General features: G+C 40.0%; 2 protein-coding genes across 2 annotated transcripts; both read right to left on the reverse strand.

Moving 5' to 3' along the window:
* Window positions 1–155: 155 nt before the first annotated feature.
* On the reverse strand, window positions 156–9240 carry atp6v0cb (ATPase H+ transporting V0 subunit cb). Its single transcript, XM_038730009.1, has 3 exons — window positions 8968–9240; window positions 3306–3489; window positions 156–1644 (listed from the first exon to the last, which is right to left on the reverse strand). The coding sequence occupies exons 1-3, from the start codon at window positions 9038–9040 to the stop codon at window positions 1440–1442; spliced, it is 462 nt and encodes a 153-aa protein (XP_038585937.1). The 5' UTR covers window positions 9041–9240; the 3' UTR covers window positions 156–1439.
* Window positions 9241–12530: 3290 nt separating this feature from the next.
* LOC119911204 (TBC1 domain family member 24-like) lies at window positions 12531–15424 on the reverse strand. Its single transcript, XM_038730011.1, has 2 exons — window positions 14147–15424; window positions 12531–13862 (listed from the first exon to the last, which is right to left on the reverse strand). The coding sequence occupies exons 1-2, from the start codon at window positions 14376–14378 to the stop codon at window positions 13708–13710; spliced, it is 387 nt and encodes a 128-aa protein (XP_038585939.1). The 5' UTR covers window positions 14379–15424; the 3' UTR covers window positions 12531–13707.
* Between the last annotated feature and the right edge of the window lie 419 nt (window positions 15425–15843).

Raw genomic sequence — 15843 nt, forward strand, 5'->3', positions numbered from 1 at the left:
CACATTGTGAAGTTCTCACCACAGTGAAACAGGAAGACGACAGCAACTCTAACGTTCAAATGAAGAGACAACATTTTGTAATACAAAATCCAAGTCATGCTGTCTTAGAAGTGACACATACAGTACTGACATTTTGTTTGGAAGCCAGTCAAATCTAAGTTGGAATCTTCTTTAATTCGATTGTGAGACACACGTCGACATCAGGATAACTTCAATACCAGTGGTAATACAGGATTGTAGACTGGCGCTTCAGTAAATGAATCAGCAGCAGTTCCATTTTCAGAAAACTCCAGATCAAAATTGGTACCAGTCCCTGCATGAAACTCAATGGATTCCTGCTGCACACTACAAACGATAACATCAAGTCTTGTGATTTAGACCTGACTTATTTTATTTTTTGGCGGGAGGACAACATAAAACTACCTTTTTGATCTGGATTACATCTTCTGAAACTAGCCTGCTTCTTCAGCTTCAAATCCAACAGCAACAAGACACTGAAACCCATGCAGGATTTTAATGGCTGGAATGTGGAAGAGATGAAACACAGCCACAGATGAGAGAGGGGGGTGAATAAGGGGAGGAGATGAAAATTTGGAAATTACACTGTGAGACCCATCACGGGGCACACACACACACACACCTTTAATGCAAACAGCAGTACTACAGGAAAAACACTGAAGTTTGAGAATGTTTGCATATGATTAGAATACAGCTACACACAAAACTCCCACTTCACCAGCAACATACTAAAGGCAATCTTATTAAACCAAGAATTACATCCAGAAGAATTCCAACCACTTATCACAATAACCCCACAGGGCATTAAATCTATCTATATAGATATTTATATGTCTGTGTATATATATATATATATAATATCCCGGGGAATGAAAGACTTGCTGCATTAAACAGTTCAATGAACAATTTCTTATAAATAAAATCAGTGGAAAAAAAAATCTTATGTCCATATACATTTCTCTTTACAAATAGATCCTCAAGATTAATGCAGAAATTGTGTCAACTCCCAGATTGATATGGGAGGAGAAAAAGCTGTGTGCCCCTTTGGTCAGATCTCTAAGACCAGAGGCCAGGCTGCCTAAGCTGGCCTCAAGGCCTGAAATAAGTGGAGGGAAAAAAGGAATCTTCATCATACAACGGTTTTGAAACACACGCACGCACGCACACACACACACACACACGAGACAGACAAATCACTACATTGCGCATTTACAAGTTGACTATCAAATTGGGACGACTGTACACATTGCTGAGATAAAACCATATTTATGGAGCCATTTTAATGAACCCCTCCCCACCCATTGCCTTCACTTCTTTCTTCTTGAGTGGCAGAAATTTTACAATTTTTTTCACCCCGTTTTACACTTTTTCCTCCAGCAGCAACATAAAGGACAGATCTTGTAGTGGAGATGTTTGGGCGTTTATTTCGTGGAGAGAATGAGGGCAACAATGAGCCCGTAGAGACCCAAGACCTCGGCGAAAATCAAAATGAGGATCATGCCCACAAAAAGCCTCGGCTGTTGAGCTGTGCCCCTCACACCTGCGTCGCCCACAATGCCAATTGCGAAGCCTGCTGCCAGCCCGCTGAGGCCCACGCTCAGCCCAGCTCCCAGATGGAGGAAACTCCTGAACAGAGAGACGAGTGTTAGTCGGCACAATGGATGTGAAGGATTTCTTGACGAGGGAGAAATCTTGGCAGTTAATTTAAGTGAATGAGAACATTTTAACTAAACATGCGATAGTCCGAGCATCTTTAATGTTTGTGCAACTGATCAGAGCCTGTAATGCATGCATGGAGTGAGTGGCTTTCCATCCGTATGGTAAAAGCTGTTCAGTTGATAGGGTGTTTGGGTTTGTCCTACTCAGTCTGCTACCTAAAGCTTTTCATCTAACCAAAATCACTGTAGCTTCTGCTCGTTTTACTATTCCTACCTTTTAAGATTTTAAACTGATCCAACAAACCCAATAAAGAATGCCACTATGTACGTTACAACAAGGAGTTAAAATGAACAGAGTGAGGGGAAAAACTCATAGATACGCTCATATTCTTAATTTAAATACCAGTAAGATTTTAAAGAGTAAGTCAGGTGTTTCTGTATCCTTATTATTTCTCGGTGCCCTAAAATTCTGTAATTTTTCGAAAAAAGAAGTGGTTCATTGGGAGACAAATTCCAGCAAGTTTACTTCTGTCACGTCGACATTTATGAGTCAGTCATTAAACTACACTGGCTTCATTGTAATGAAGACACATTATGTGTTAGAGGTGTGGAAAGTTCTCAATTCTAAGATGCATTGCGATTGAGATTCTGCATCAAAGCAGTGACCAAACATAATCAGGAGTTTGCAACCTACACAAAATTATAGGCTACTTAAGTTGAGTGTTGATTTTCCGGCCTTGGCTGGACAATAAAGTTGTTAAGTTACATGTTACTTGCAACATCGCTCTCTTGCATTGAATTATGGGTGAACGTTAGGCTAACATTACTTTTATATGAATGGGGATATGGCGAAGGGAGGTAGAGATCAGCTGTGAGCGCTAAAAAAAAATGCACACACTATTTTTAAATCCAACAAAAAATAATACAGCCAGCCCAGCTAATTGATCAAGAATTAACATGGCGCAGTCAACTTTGCCATCTGAGAGAGGTTTATGTACTGAGGTGAGTCACACAGATACTGGTATTGAAAAGATGCAGCTTTTTGTATTGTAGACTGTTGTAATCTGGCTTTTGAAAGCACATTCTAAATTAAAGACTTCAGATTATCTGACTACTTTTATTAATTAATGATAAAGTTACCATGTACAATGTAATATGGAAACCTGAGGATGCTAATCATCGAGATGCACTGCGAATCATCATACATTCAAATCCCTGACAGGTGAAATAGTAATCGAATCAAACCGTGGGGCCAGTGACTCACACCTCTTGTATATGCCTTTCAGTGCAAAGAATGGCTCTCATGAGTTTGATGGTTTATGATTAATGGATCTGGTGGATAATGGAGCTAAATCAGGGCGGTGGGTTAGTAGGAAGAATTCAATGTCGGTGGGGCTTTGTTGATAATAAAATGCTTAAGTAACACATGTGTCTATGCAATTGTTTACTGTTTTTGTAGTGGCTTATGCCACAAGTGACAAGGCCATATTACCACTGCCTTAAAATCGCCTTTCCTACTCAATTTTGCTACAGAATAAAAACCTTGTCTTGGGAGATGTGTTGACAAATAAACGGGCAGAAAATGTACACAACAGATGTCTGAAAATATAGCTGGTCAACTGTACTCACTTGTAGAGGGTGACCTTCTCTGAGATGTTGTTGGCAATCAACACTGCTACTACCAGGCCGTAGATGGCTATGATACCCGCCATGACCACGGGGATGATTGACTTCATGATGAGCTCCGGCCTCATCACGGACATGGCGGCGATCCCCGTACCGCTCTTAGCTGTGCCATAAGCTGCTCCCAAGGCTGGCAGGGAAGAGGGAGAAGATAACTTTAGTTAAACTAGACGCATGTTACAATAGGCTAGCAGACTGACAACGGAACCCAGAGAATGCAGGTGAATAATGAAGCGGAAGTGAAATAGAAAGATGCCACAACAGTACGACGACTGTTACAGTTTCTGTTCCCCTTAAAAATCCAACATGGCTCCACTTGGGGAATTTTGCTGGTGTCAAAAGGGAAATTACTGATCCTTGACACCGATACAATGTAACCAAAAATCAGCTGTGCGTTTGTGTGTCTCATCTCATCAGCTGCGTCTCATCTCCTCAAACAGCTTCAGCCCTTATAATTTAAGTTTGATTCTGCAGATTGTAAATCACTGAATGAATGAAAAAGCCTCATAACGCTTGAGCACACAGGGAACTGCTGCTGACATCATTAGAGAAGCAGGTTACCATATCTACAGAAACAACATCAGTACAGGATGGGCGGGGCGGGGGGGGGGGGGGGGGGGGGGGGGGGCGCACTGGTCTCTAGCTAGCATCTGTAGTGTGACGGGGGAAGGAGGAGAACAAAAAGCTTCATCAGCGTATTACCTCTGTGGGCCTGTGTGGGAGAAAGCACAGTGCCACCTATGTCACACACAATCAAGTCTGACTGCAGGAGTGGAGTGAAATAGGAAATTAATGAGCACTGCACTAAAATTAGAAACTATATGAAATGAAATATAGAGCACCAACCATCCATTAAGAACTGGTTATAATTCTGCAAAGAGTCAAGTCAACTTTATATAGCAATATCACAAATCAGCCTCAAGGGCTTTACAATCTGTATAGCCTACGACACACTCTATCCCTAAACATTAGATTTGGATAAGAAAAAAACGTCCCATGTCTTCAGATTAGACCAACAAAAGCTTCTGCAATATCCAACAAAGCCTATCAGAGCAGGGCAGTGTGTCATGTATCATGGACAGGCTGGTTTGACAAGATTTCCTCAACATGAGAAGTGTGTGCACACATGCGTGTGTAAATGTGAACAAGTTTATTCCTTCTTCCAAAAACAAACAACAACAAACAAATTAAACTCAATGCAGGATTGTAGATTGGCGCTTCAGTAAATGCATCAGAAGCAGTTCCTTTTTCAGAAAACAAACTCCAGATCAAATTGGACCCGGTCCCTGCATGAAACTAGGCCAAACTTGAACACTAATCTAAACAGATCCTGTCTGTCGTATTAACAAAACATGTTGAAACTAGCTGTTGCTTGTATGCAATTTGTGACAATGTCAAAACAGCCACGTACCAGTCAGTAAAACTTATGCAACAGGGTAGGGGTGGGCAATATGGCTCTCAAATACGATCACAATATTTTAGGTTATTTGAGATAATTATATTATTGACATATTACATACATATTAAAAGTGATACCAGTATCTTGTGAACAATATTATACGGTACACCCCTTTAACAGGGTAAAACATCAACTATCCTGCAAAGCAATATTAAAAGAAATCAAAAATGCATCCAATTAATGTGCTCATCTTGTTATACCATTGGTGTAAAGTGGTTTTCTTGCCTCTTCATAACAAATGTACTGATGATTAAATGTTAAAAGTCTCAAGATATCATCTTGGGAGATTGCCTTTTGCATACAGCCTGAGGTGCCCTGCCCTGTGCTCTCATTTCTTGGAACAATGTGTGGAGCTAGCCTGAAGAAATTCTGGTTAACTTTAAGACGAGCTGGGAGGCTTTCTGGCAAATGGATCTAGAGGCAGACAGGAAGATGAGGCAGGCCAATCTTTAAATGTGCACATGGCAGTCAGCAACAGCCACAGCCCCAACTACTTAAACTGATTTATCATCAGACTGATGCTATCAATACAAGGTTAAATCAATCCCACCCATCTAAAGGAGACATGTTTGAGCACAACTGGGCATTGTTTTGCAAGCCTTGCCAATTTCACAAGAAAGATGGTCTTTTAGACTTTTTGTTTTGACTTTGTGGAAGTGCTAACCTTTGTGCCGGTGGACTTAATTACCAGTATTTAAATCCAACACAAGCTATGTGGTACATCACATTCAACAAATAGACTTATACCTACATGAGGAAGGACACGCAACCTCCATCAGCGGTTCAATAGAAAAACTGTCCAACGAAGAGAGTAGCAGATAGTTTTTCAAAAACAAATCTTGTAATATAACTATACAAAAACGCCTCTAGGACATTATTCTGGAAACACCTAACCCTCTGAACAGCGGTGTCTTTTAGCCATTCAGCCATCCAAAAACAACCAGCATAATATGTTACCGTCAGTAACGTTATCCTTCGACTCCATTCTTTCTTGGTAAGCTTGGCCTCATTGAGGTGTGACAGGTGACTGTTGACAGAGAAACACTGGAGTCCTCAAACATTGCCAATCTGTGCTGATGAGTAAAGGTTTATTATGTAGCAAGGCAGCTTCTGCAGCGGTGCAGAGGCACAACCTCTGGGTTTTAATCCTAATCCCCTCAGCTTAGGTAAAGAGCTTTTACCCCTTTTCTTTTTTCCTCCCTGCAGAATATTTGATGTATGGGATGCCCTTGTGACGTCTTGTGATGTCAGAGCAGGAGGTGCCTCCAGCTAGGGATGATCTAGCATGCAATATGCCCACGCAGAAGACAGCTGATTGGCCTGCTCTAAACAGTGGGTGAATCGGGAAGCACTAGTTTTAAGGAACAAATGAAAAAACAAAAATCAGGAAGGTCATAGTAAAAAATGTCTGTCTCACAGAACTGCATGCTGGCTGTAGCCTACACGGTTTAAAAATTTAAAGGAAGGAAGGAATGAGACTCACTGAGCAATCTATTGCATCTGAAGCTGAGGGATGTCTACAGCATTTTTGCTGCAGTCACCTAGTACACCTCTCCAGTGCGTGTTCAAGAGAAAGACAATGTGAAAGTGAACTAACGGTCAAGCAGTTGAAAGCATTGTTGATTAATTAACAAGAAGAAAAAAAATTATAGTTAACAGGCTATCCTACTCCAAACATACATGCCAACAATTGTAAATGAAGGCAGACGCTGGAGAGCAAGAGATAAAGATGAGGAAATGTATCAGTCATGTCAGTTATCTAAGATATAAGTGTCAGCCTTATACTTTTCACTACTTAAATAAAAACATTTCACACTTTTTGTTAAAAGGGGTGGGGGAAACAACTGTAGTACAGCTATCACGGAGGTGGTGGTCCTAAGCTCATGGATAATGACAACTTGTGAGGGTCACTATCCAGAAGCAGGCCTGACTACAGTCCGTCCTCACAACAGGACACCATCACCACACTAGTGAAACAATGTAACATCACCTGACACCAGGAGATAACAGATACTTTCATTCTGTTCCAGAAAATGGCTAATTATTTACTGCAACATAGTGCCATTTGGGTTTATAAACTGTTGATTAAGTGAGAAATTTGAGCCATCCTCTTGGGCAAGAACTTGTAATTTGAATTTGTCATTATTTTGATATTTTACAGACTGAATAATGGCTCAAACTTTCAAATGACAGATTGACTGATGACAGTAAACGTTAACTGCAGCTGTAGTCCTACCCTAAAGTGCATCATCATAGAAGCACAAGCTATAGTGTCCTGTCAATAACTCCCATAACACACTGTTAAGATCCTTAAAGCTGTGCATCCCACCACTACCACTTCCCTTCTGTGTGCAAGCGTGATCCCCTCCCTACTAGCTAATTCACCAGCTGTCACTCTTTCACCACCACACTAGTACTACTGCTATCCTCAAGGGCCACTACCACCATGCTGCCCTCACTACACATTAAACCTGAGCCCTGACAAGACCAGGGTTGGCTTTGGCTTCCAGCTGCTTCTCATTTCAGGCTGGGCAATAAAAAAATAAATTTAAAAAATAGTTATATATCATGGGATGTTTTTATATCATGATGGGGATGCGTTTCGCTCTTTGTCCATTAAATAGGTTGAAAGATGTGTACATTTTTGAAGACAAAAGGAAAGGTGGAAGTCTTACACCATAGCCAGTCACTGATGATCTCCCTCAGTGAAAACATATGTACCATTCACCATCATCAATGAGCCCATTTGCCAAAAGGCAACGAGCTACAGGGGGTCAAACCCTCTGTAACATGGTCAATTAGTAGCTCGTTGATTTCCACTGAAATTGCACCCATCCCACCCGGTCACATGATAAAGCACATCACTGGCATATGATGTCGTGGTTTTCTTGGATTAACGAAAGTCCAATAATAAAATGAAAAACAAAGGATCCATAAAAACCAACTATGATCCATATAAACAAGTACGATAAAACAAGCCAGTTTCCAAAATTCATTTTCTTTGAAAGTGACCTTTATCTGCCGCTGAACACCTATCTATCCAAAAACAGATATTAACCGCAGTGTCACACCCTTCATTTTTTGTCCAAATTATCTATATTGTTTTGAACAGGTTCACTGCTAACTTTTGAATTTATACTAACATTTCGAGATCAGCAAGACCATGGCAATTCTAAGTCAGAAGTCTCATCATGTGGTCATCATGTGACCTTGTGCCATTCCTTCTAGCAATAAGGAAGTTAACCAGCTGATCCTAGTTTCCAATAGTAATTTGAGTTTTTAAGGTTTTCTGCTCAAGATAACTTGCATTAAATTAGCTGTGACAGGACCGATTTGACAGATCACAAATTGTTGTTGAATGGCAAACAGTTAACACAGAACGATGTCAATTAATGTTTATGTCATGAATGACGTTCCTCTATGTTTAAGCTATGTTAATAGTAATAAAATAATGATAATAATTTCGTCGATATAACCTATTGCTTTTAGCACCTTTATACTCTGTAACGTTAATCGTGCAGAAAAATGTGGGAATCAACCTAATTATACGTTAACGTTACCTCCTGCTAAGTACAGCAGGCTAACAAGCAGCCAACTGTGAGAATTAAAGGGAATATACTTTGACCCTTTTATAAAAAGGACTATTAGACAAACAGCACCGCTTTAACAAAACATCTTCTGATCAGTTAGCATCATTCCCCGTTTAGTTCTTTCCATTCAGATAAAGCATTACGTTACCTAACCAAACTATGGTTAAGCTAACGTCAAAGCTAACTAATGTAGTCGTCATCAGCTGGCTAACTAGTCTTGACTAGTCTTTGATGTCTGTCGTTGCAGCAGAAAGACTAGTAGCGATGACTGTCTCAACCAAATAACACCAACTTAACATTTCCATGTTAAAAATACACCAAAGTCAGTGCTTGCCCTAGCTAACGTTAGCTGTCTAAATAAATTACAAGATAACGTTAAGCATTGCGTTGACGTTAGCAAAGGCTAGCGCTTTAACAAGTGAGCTTCAAGAGATGCACAACGGTTGTCAGTTCAAAGCACCCTGTTGGTTATGATATACAAGTAAAATGGGTTAGCAGGAAATGCACAAAACGACATTTTGTACAGCTTAAATATGAAAGGTAATCGTGTCATAATTACCGCTGAACACCATAGCCGCAGAGGCTCCCATCACTGCGAAGAAAGGAGAGTATTCGGGGCTTTCGGCCGACATTCTTTCTCACAAAATATAAAAATATACAAAATTAATTATTAATGTCGACTCAAGAATCGCACTTTGCGAAACCAATTGAAGGCCACAGGATTGAAATGAAAAACTGAGTACACCAGGAACCGTCTGATCAACTAACTAGCAGTGTAAACGGGATAGTCACGACTCTTCTGATAAATACCCGGCGCAGCAGCAGTACAAAATGGCGACGCGGAAAATATCACCTGACTGGCCGTACGGATAAAACCTATGATCGCCTGGGTGTGGGGGGCGCACTTAAATTAAGTACGTTAATGATTCACTGTGCTACACAAGGTATTTTTGAAACAAGAAGTGTGGATTTAAAATGATACACGACTTATTCCGGGCAAAAGTATTTTATATTGTTGTTTCTTTAAATAAAAATGTTTAAGGTCACCCCTATAAGGCATCACTTTGGTGTGCTCCGCTGCAGGCTTCCCCTTTGACGTCTACGCATTCACCCTTCAAAAGTCGGAGGATGAAAGATGGAAATTAGCAAGAGGGTGTAGAGACATGCTAATCTAAAGAAACAGTGTGTTTGTGTGCTATCTTCATTTAAATGTCCAAGGACATCATGCCAGTTAGACTAAATGTAATATGAATGTCACGCTCCAAGAGAACCCCATAGTTGATTAAAGTGACCTCTCCAAATACTGAAATTCATAATGTTGCATATTTTCAAACACATTTCTGCATTTTGCACCACGACTCTACCATGCTGCAGAAGGTCATTAACACTCAATTGTGATATTCTACAACCTGGAGCGTGAGAGTGAGAGAATTTGAGGCTGAGTGTGCATGGGTATGTTGCTTACATGGTGGGGGGAGGGAATGGGGAGAATCCCCAATCCACTGTATAGCTCCCAGCAAGTGCAGGCTGAGAGATCCAGAGAGGGGAGGGGTCAACTGAGCTAGGGATGAGCCATGGAGAGATGAAGTGTCTCTCTGTGTGTGTGAGTCATTCAGAGCTTGTGCAGGCCCTATGCCTCCTCCTCCTCTTCATCCATCCATCCCTCCATCCTGCTCCCTCTGCATTGCCTAGTCTAGTCAGCATCAGAGATGGACCCCTCCCCCCACACCACTGTAAATCACTCGTGATGCAATTTCTACACCAGCATCACAGGCCTCCTTCCTTTCAAATACTTGGCCAACATCTTACTCCGGCTTCCAAATCCAAGGTTGCATTATGCAAAAAGAATAGATCACTTTGAGGCATGAGTATTGTGTGTGTGTGTGTGTGTGTGTGTGCACGCACGCACGCGTGTGCAGTGATGCATTGATTACAAAAAGGTCATAACATATGAGATGAGATGATTTTTCATCTAGTTTTCTCTCTCTCTGCTGACTGACTGAACACTTATTGACCCAGGACTGACACTTTTAGGTGGATTTGGATGTGGCCTTTCTGTTGAGGTTGGATTATGATGTTCCTGTCTGGGATATATACTCAGCAGATATTTTCAAACAGCTCATTTGACAACTAGCAGTAATGTGATACTGCATTTACATACATGCACATTGTTGTTTTCTGTTTGTTTTAGGTGGAACGATACAAGGCTTACGTGGATGCTTTTGTCCTTGGGTGCCACTGACCTTGTAAAAGAGGAGCATTAGAACAGGGCACATTTGATTGCTGGTCTTTAAGATGCTGTTTAAGGAAGGGAAAGAGGAAACTGTGAGAATTTCTCACGAGGACATGATTAGATCATGGTACTAGTAACATAAAGCATTTGCTACTAATTATTAATGTACAGTATAATGCAATTCTAGATATACAGGAAACATGGTTGATGTGATTCTAGATCTAGATCATTAATCTTCACGTGGTTCTGGTACATTGATATATGATCAGACCAAGATGTAACCCTACACAGTCCTACCATGTGTACGATTTGCCCAGCATCTAAATAAAGGAAGTCAAGGAGCTATTTTCCTCCCATGTGGACTGGTTTCAGTGTGTGACCAAAAACATAACTCTTTCATTCTCACTGGGATGAAAAACTTTGAATAATTTTCCAATAATTAAAAAAATGCAAATGTTGTGGAAATGGAAGAGTTTTAATCCTGCATTAGTAACAAATCTTTACTTTCCTATGAAATTAGCCTGAAAAAAAATAATGAAAAGTATTATTAGTAATTTTGAAGGAGAGAAGAACAGTCCATAAGTCACATTTCTAACACTGGGTGTTCATTGGAAGCAGAGATCTCGCTCTCTCCCAGTATCCGCATTGTAATATTCAGTGAATCAAAACAATATTTGTTGGGACCTCCTTCGTCTGTCTCTTAAGTCCCCGGTCCACAGCCTCTTGTTATCTGTGGGGGGGGGGGGGGGGGGGGGTTGCTGGTCAAGGACAGACCCATCTTAGTGTAGGGTTAAACACTTGAGCATCTTACTCCTAGAGCCTGGAAAGCATGGTTTTCAGAAGATGCGCCGGATCAACACCCAAAGGAGCAGCTAAATATAGACCTGCATGTGCGATTAGCAGAGTGTGAATCCTGAATGAAAAGCACAGCCTTGGCATGATGCAGTCAATGCCACTTACTGCATGCAAAGAAGGAATTACTCCACCACTTTGCCATCAAGGATACTCAAATTTCTTCACATGCATTAGGCTGTGTGCGACACGCACTGCAAATTAATTGTCCATACATTTTTATAGAGCTTCAATGCACAGTATCAGCATCGATTGACATGGAATGCTTTTCCACATGCTTAAATGTCTGAAAAAAAAATCTGAGGATATCAGCTGCTAACTGTCAGTTGCCAAGTTTGCACTGTGTGTAGTAAATACAGTGCCTGCGGTGAAATCTAACAATGAGTTCAATTAAGTGAATAGTGGAATACAGCTGCTTCTTAAAAAGGACAAGGCGTTCAAAAACATATTTGTAAGTATGTCTGACTCATCTCTGCTAAATATTTTCCAGTCATGCAGTTTACTGTCAGCTTCCACAAAGGAGACATCCACAAGACATCCAAGCAAAATATAGACAGTGTGCATCAAGAAGAGTGTATGAGTTATTTAGTAGTCACACTGTTAGTGTTTCAGACCCAGACCTATGCCTACTGTAGATGTAATTTGCAACATTATCATTTCACATACCTGCTCAAACTAGAATTGTTTTTCTTTAAAGACAAGATCTTTTAAAACTTTAAAATTAGTTTTTGGTATTAAAGGTACACAGAAAACAAACTGTGCGTGTATTTACTATACTATTTAATTTTCTTTTTGTAATATTTGTATAAAAGTAATTTTGGGAACAAGCATACTAGCTGTAACTACTAGGAGTAGAGCAAAACACAAGGTAGGGATTAGGGGGGTATATTCATGGTCAGCTGAGTTTAAAAAGGCATCTGGCAAACTTCTGTGAAAGTCTGAAGAAATGTTACCATCTGGCTGCAGGGACAGAGATGTGACAGATTTGGAAGGGAAAAAAGCAGGGTAGCAAGACAACAAAATGAAGACTGAGTCACTTTGCTACTGAAAGCATATTGCTGTATTTTAATATATAGAATACATTTGTAGTTACTCAATTGATATTTTACTGGAGCACATTTGAACACACAGACACAAATAGGGTATACCCAACAACACTTTGCCAACGGGGCGAAAGTTTGGACTTCTTTTGATACTATCTTCACACTGGAAAGGACGGAAGGAAGAGGAAAATCATAAGAAGAAAAAAAATGAACAACCTGCACTTATTGCCATTACTTGTAAACCAAAAACACCTTGAGTTTTTCTTTAAAAATGTTGTACTGTTATTCACATGAATATTCATATACTACACAAAAAGGAGGAACACATTCAAAAGGAAGCATTGACGCATGGTGCAAAATGGCAACACTCAAATTCATCACTGATATCCACAAACATTTACCACGTTAATTCATTTATCAGATCTCCCACATATGTACAGCAAATCAAAACGTGTGGGAAAATGCAACATGACTTGACCAAAATTCGAGCTCACCTGGTACATATTCACTATGTCTTTTAAGTATTCCAACATATAAAAACAGGTCTCACCAAATCATCTCTTAACTTCACAACTTTTGATGATCGTAAACCTCAGCTTATCAACATGGCCTGGTAAATAACATTTTAACATTTAAGGACTACAGAGCTACATATATAGTAAATTTGGCAGATTGAGCAGAACCACAGAAATTAAAAGACTGAATTTACATTCAGAAATTCAAAAGTTTCAGCTCAGGATGAACATAAATCTAGAGTTGATCCTGAACACTTCCTTCTTATTACCAGGTATTTTAACATTAGTACATCATAATACAAATCTGTGAATACAAAAATAAACAGAAAAACACACAAACAAAAAAAAAAAATAATCACAATTTTGTTCACATGTTGAAATTTGGAATATATGCATTAATAAATACAATTTAATTGAAAATAGTTAATCACATATGAATTAGCAGGACGGATGTAGTTCTGTTTGCATTTCTGTGTTTTCCACCTGAAACACTTTGCTGGACATTTTATATGAAGATTTTCTGCTTTAATATGTTTAAGTGTTGTCATTTATGTGTATACATACATACATACACACACACACACACACACACACACACACACACACACACACACACACGCGCATGTATGGATCTACATGCATGTACGTGAACAGCATTACGAGGCCATGGCATCCTGGAAGCCCCACACTTCTAGCAGTGAAACCTGGAAGCTGTCAGCACACAGGGGCGGGTTGTCAAAGGTGGTGCACCTGCCAGTGCGCCCATGGTTGAGCTCAGAGTCAATGTAGAGAGCGTTGCCTTCACCTCCCCCTGATCAGACACAAGAGCACATGGTTTGTATAAGTTGTCACTAAGTACAAAGACTGCATTTCTTCAAATGGTTTCCACTTTTAAAAATCCAGCCTTCGAATTCATTGTTAAAATCTAAATGTAGAGTTCAATGTGATGAAAGGCTAACACTAATATCCAGATTTTCTTCCCAGGTTGTAAATGAAAGTTAAATATCCTCAAGTCCAATGTACCTACCACATAAAAAAAAAAGGGACTAGAAATGACAAAGGCAAAACATTAACTTACAGTAATAATCCACTCACCAACTATGATAGAGTCGAAGTTGCCAGCCATGAACATGGAAGTATTCTTGGAGTTAAGGTTGAAGTGGCGGGCGGATAGGAAGGGCGACAGGTCTCCAGCAGGTTTTTCTGGCTGCTGTAAGCCATTGTCTGCACTTTGGCCCCCAGACGAGGCTATGTCTTCCTGGCCATCAGTCTTGATGGAGGAGGCTAACTCGGGGTGGCGGATCACCACCCACTCATATCGCTCCATCTCTGGCTTCAGCTAGTAAGGGAAAGAGGCGTTCATCAACAATTACACACCTGAGTAGCACACATTAAAATGGGGAGTACTGCATATTTATTTATATAATTTTTTAAAATTGTTTTCCTTAACAGTGTCTATACAGGGTGACAAATCAACCAGTTCCCTGATTCTTAACATAAATAATCAGAGATACGAGTTTTGCTGGGGCAAATAACTCTCCCTTCCTCGACTGCACATGTTCAATTGACAGGAGTTGCAATGTGTCATATTTATCTATAAGGCTCTACTACAAAAACTCTGCTCTCTGGTCTCATATAAATCCAGTACTTACAATGTCAAGTCAGAATATTTTAAACTAGTAGTATTGCATGTTTACACTGAGCTTGGAATATCTACTTTCAAATAATATGTGCTTCATCTTCCACCCGCCGCCAGCAAGTGTCATCGCTAGTTTCCAACTGATGCAGTTGTTACGTCCAGTGTCCAGTGCCCACATTGTGTATGTAGCAAACGCACTTGTGCCCATCTATCTGTGCACCCATGGGAGTGTTGGTCTTAAAATGAGGTGTGGTCAGGCATATTGTTGGCTCATTGTTATCATGAGGCAGCAGAAACTGATGGCAACACTGACTATCAAAACCTGGTATGAAGTCAATGGTGTACTACTTTTCTGATATTTAAAGGGTGCATTATTCAGATAGTAAGAATCTCACCATTAAGAGCTGTGCGCATTTCTGCACAAGGCACAGAAGCTTGACTTCATCAATTATTTAAATCTCCTGGTACTATAAAATAAACTAGCAAAAGTAGAGTTGGATACACCCAAGTCAACTTGAACAATAAGCCATAGATGGTTTAAATAAGGCCTTATAGTCCTTATCAATGGAAAAATGTTTAAACTAGAATCACTACTTTCACTTGAAGCAATTCTACTTTTAATTGCTTTTCTTAATGTACACTAACATCTGTGTGTCTTTCCATACCTAAACTGTATATGTTTATCATTATACACAGGTCTCTCTTGAAAAAGAGATCAAAATTTTAATGAAACCACCTGTTTAAATAGTCAGGATGGAGATTAAATAGGATTAAATAAAAATAAAAATAAAAATAAAAAACACCTCATCAGCTCTTGCCGACTGTCTCCATTTTCTCCTGGTGACAGGTGTGGGCCAGGCCAGAAACTACTGGATCAGATTACAGGAGTTTCCGTTCTGTGTGTGTTTAAGTATTAGCGTGTGAGACGACAGTGTTTTCTGCTGTGCGGGCTCAGACAGCCCACAGCTGTGCATCAACACAGACAGACAAGTAAATAATTCATATAGAGGGCATTGGAGAGCCAGGCTGCTTTGCTATTTGTAGCCCAGGCGTTATAACTACAGCTCAGTGCTGCATTATCACAAGCAGAGAAACAGGATGGGTGGTGTTTTTTTTTTGTTTTTTTTTAAACAGAGGAAGACATGGCAATGTC

The sequence above is a fragment of the Micropterus salmoides genome, unplaced genomic scaffold (genome assembly GCF_014851395.1).
Source record: "Micropterus salmoides isolate LMB-PRFRI ecotype aquatic unplaced genomic scaffold, ASM1485139v1 Ms_hic_scaffold_1956, whole genome shotgun sequence".
Taxonomy (NCBI): domain Eukaryota; kingdom Metazoa; phylum Chordata; class Actinopteri; order Centrarchiformes; family Centrarchidae; genus Micropterus; species Micropterus salmoides.

Coding starts and splice junctions, on each gene's coding strand:
- atp6v0cb (XM_038730009.1), bottom strand. CDS start 9,040: ATGTCGGCCGAAAGCCCCGAATACTCTCCTTTCTTCGCAGTGATGGGA. Junction 3,490..8,967: donor TGCGGCTATGGTGTTCAGCG/GTAATTATGACA, acceptor CTTCCCTGCCAG/CCTTGGGAGCAGCTTATGGC. Junction 1,645..3,305: donor GAGAAGGTCACCCTCTACAA/GTGAGTACAGTT, acceptor CTCTCTGTTCAG/GAGTTTCCTCCATCTGGGAG.
- LOC119911204 (XM_038730011.1), bottom strand. CDS start 14,378: ATGGAGCGATATGAGTGGGTGGTGATCCGCCACCCCGAGTTAGCCTCC. Junction 13,863..14,146: donor CTTCGACTCTATCATAGTTG/GTGAGTGGATTA, acceptor GTGTCTGATCAG/GGGGAGGTGAAGGCAACGCT.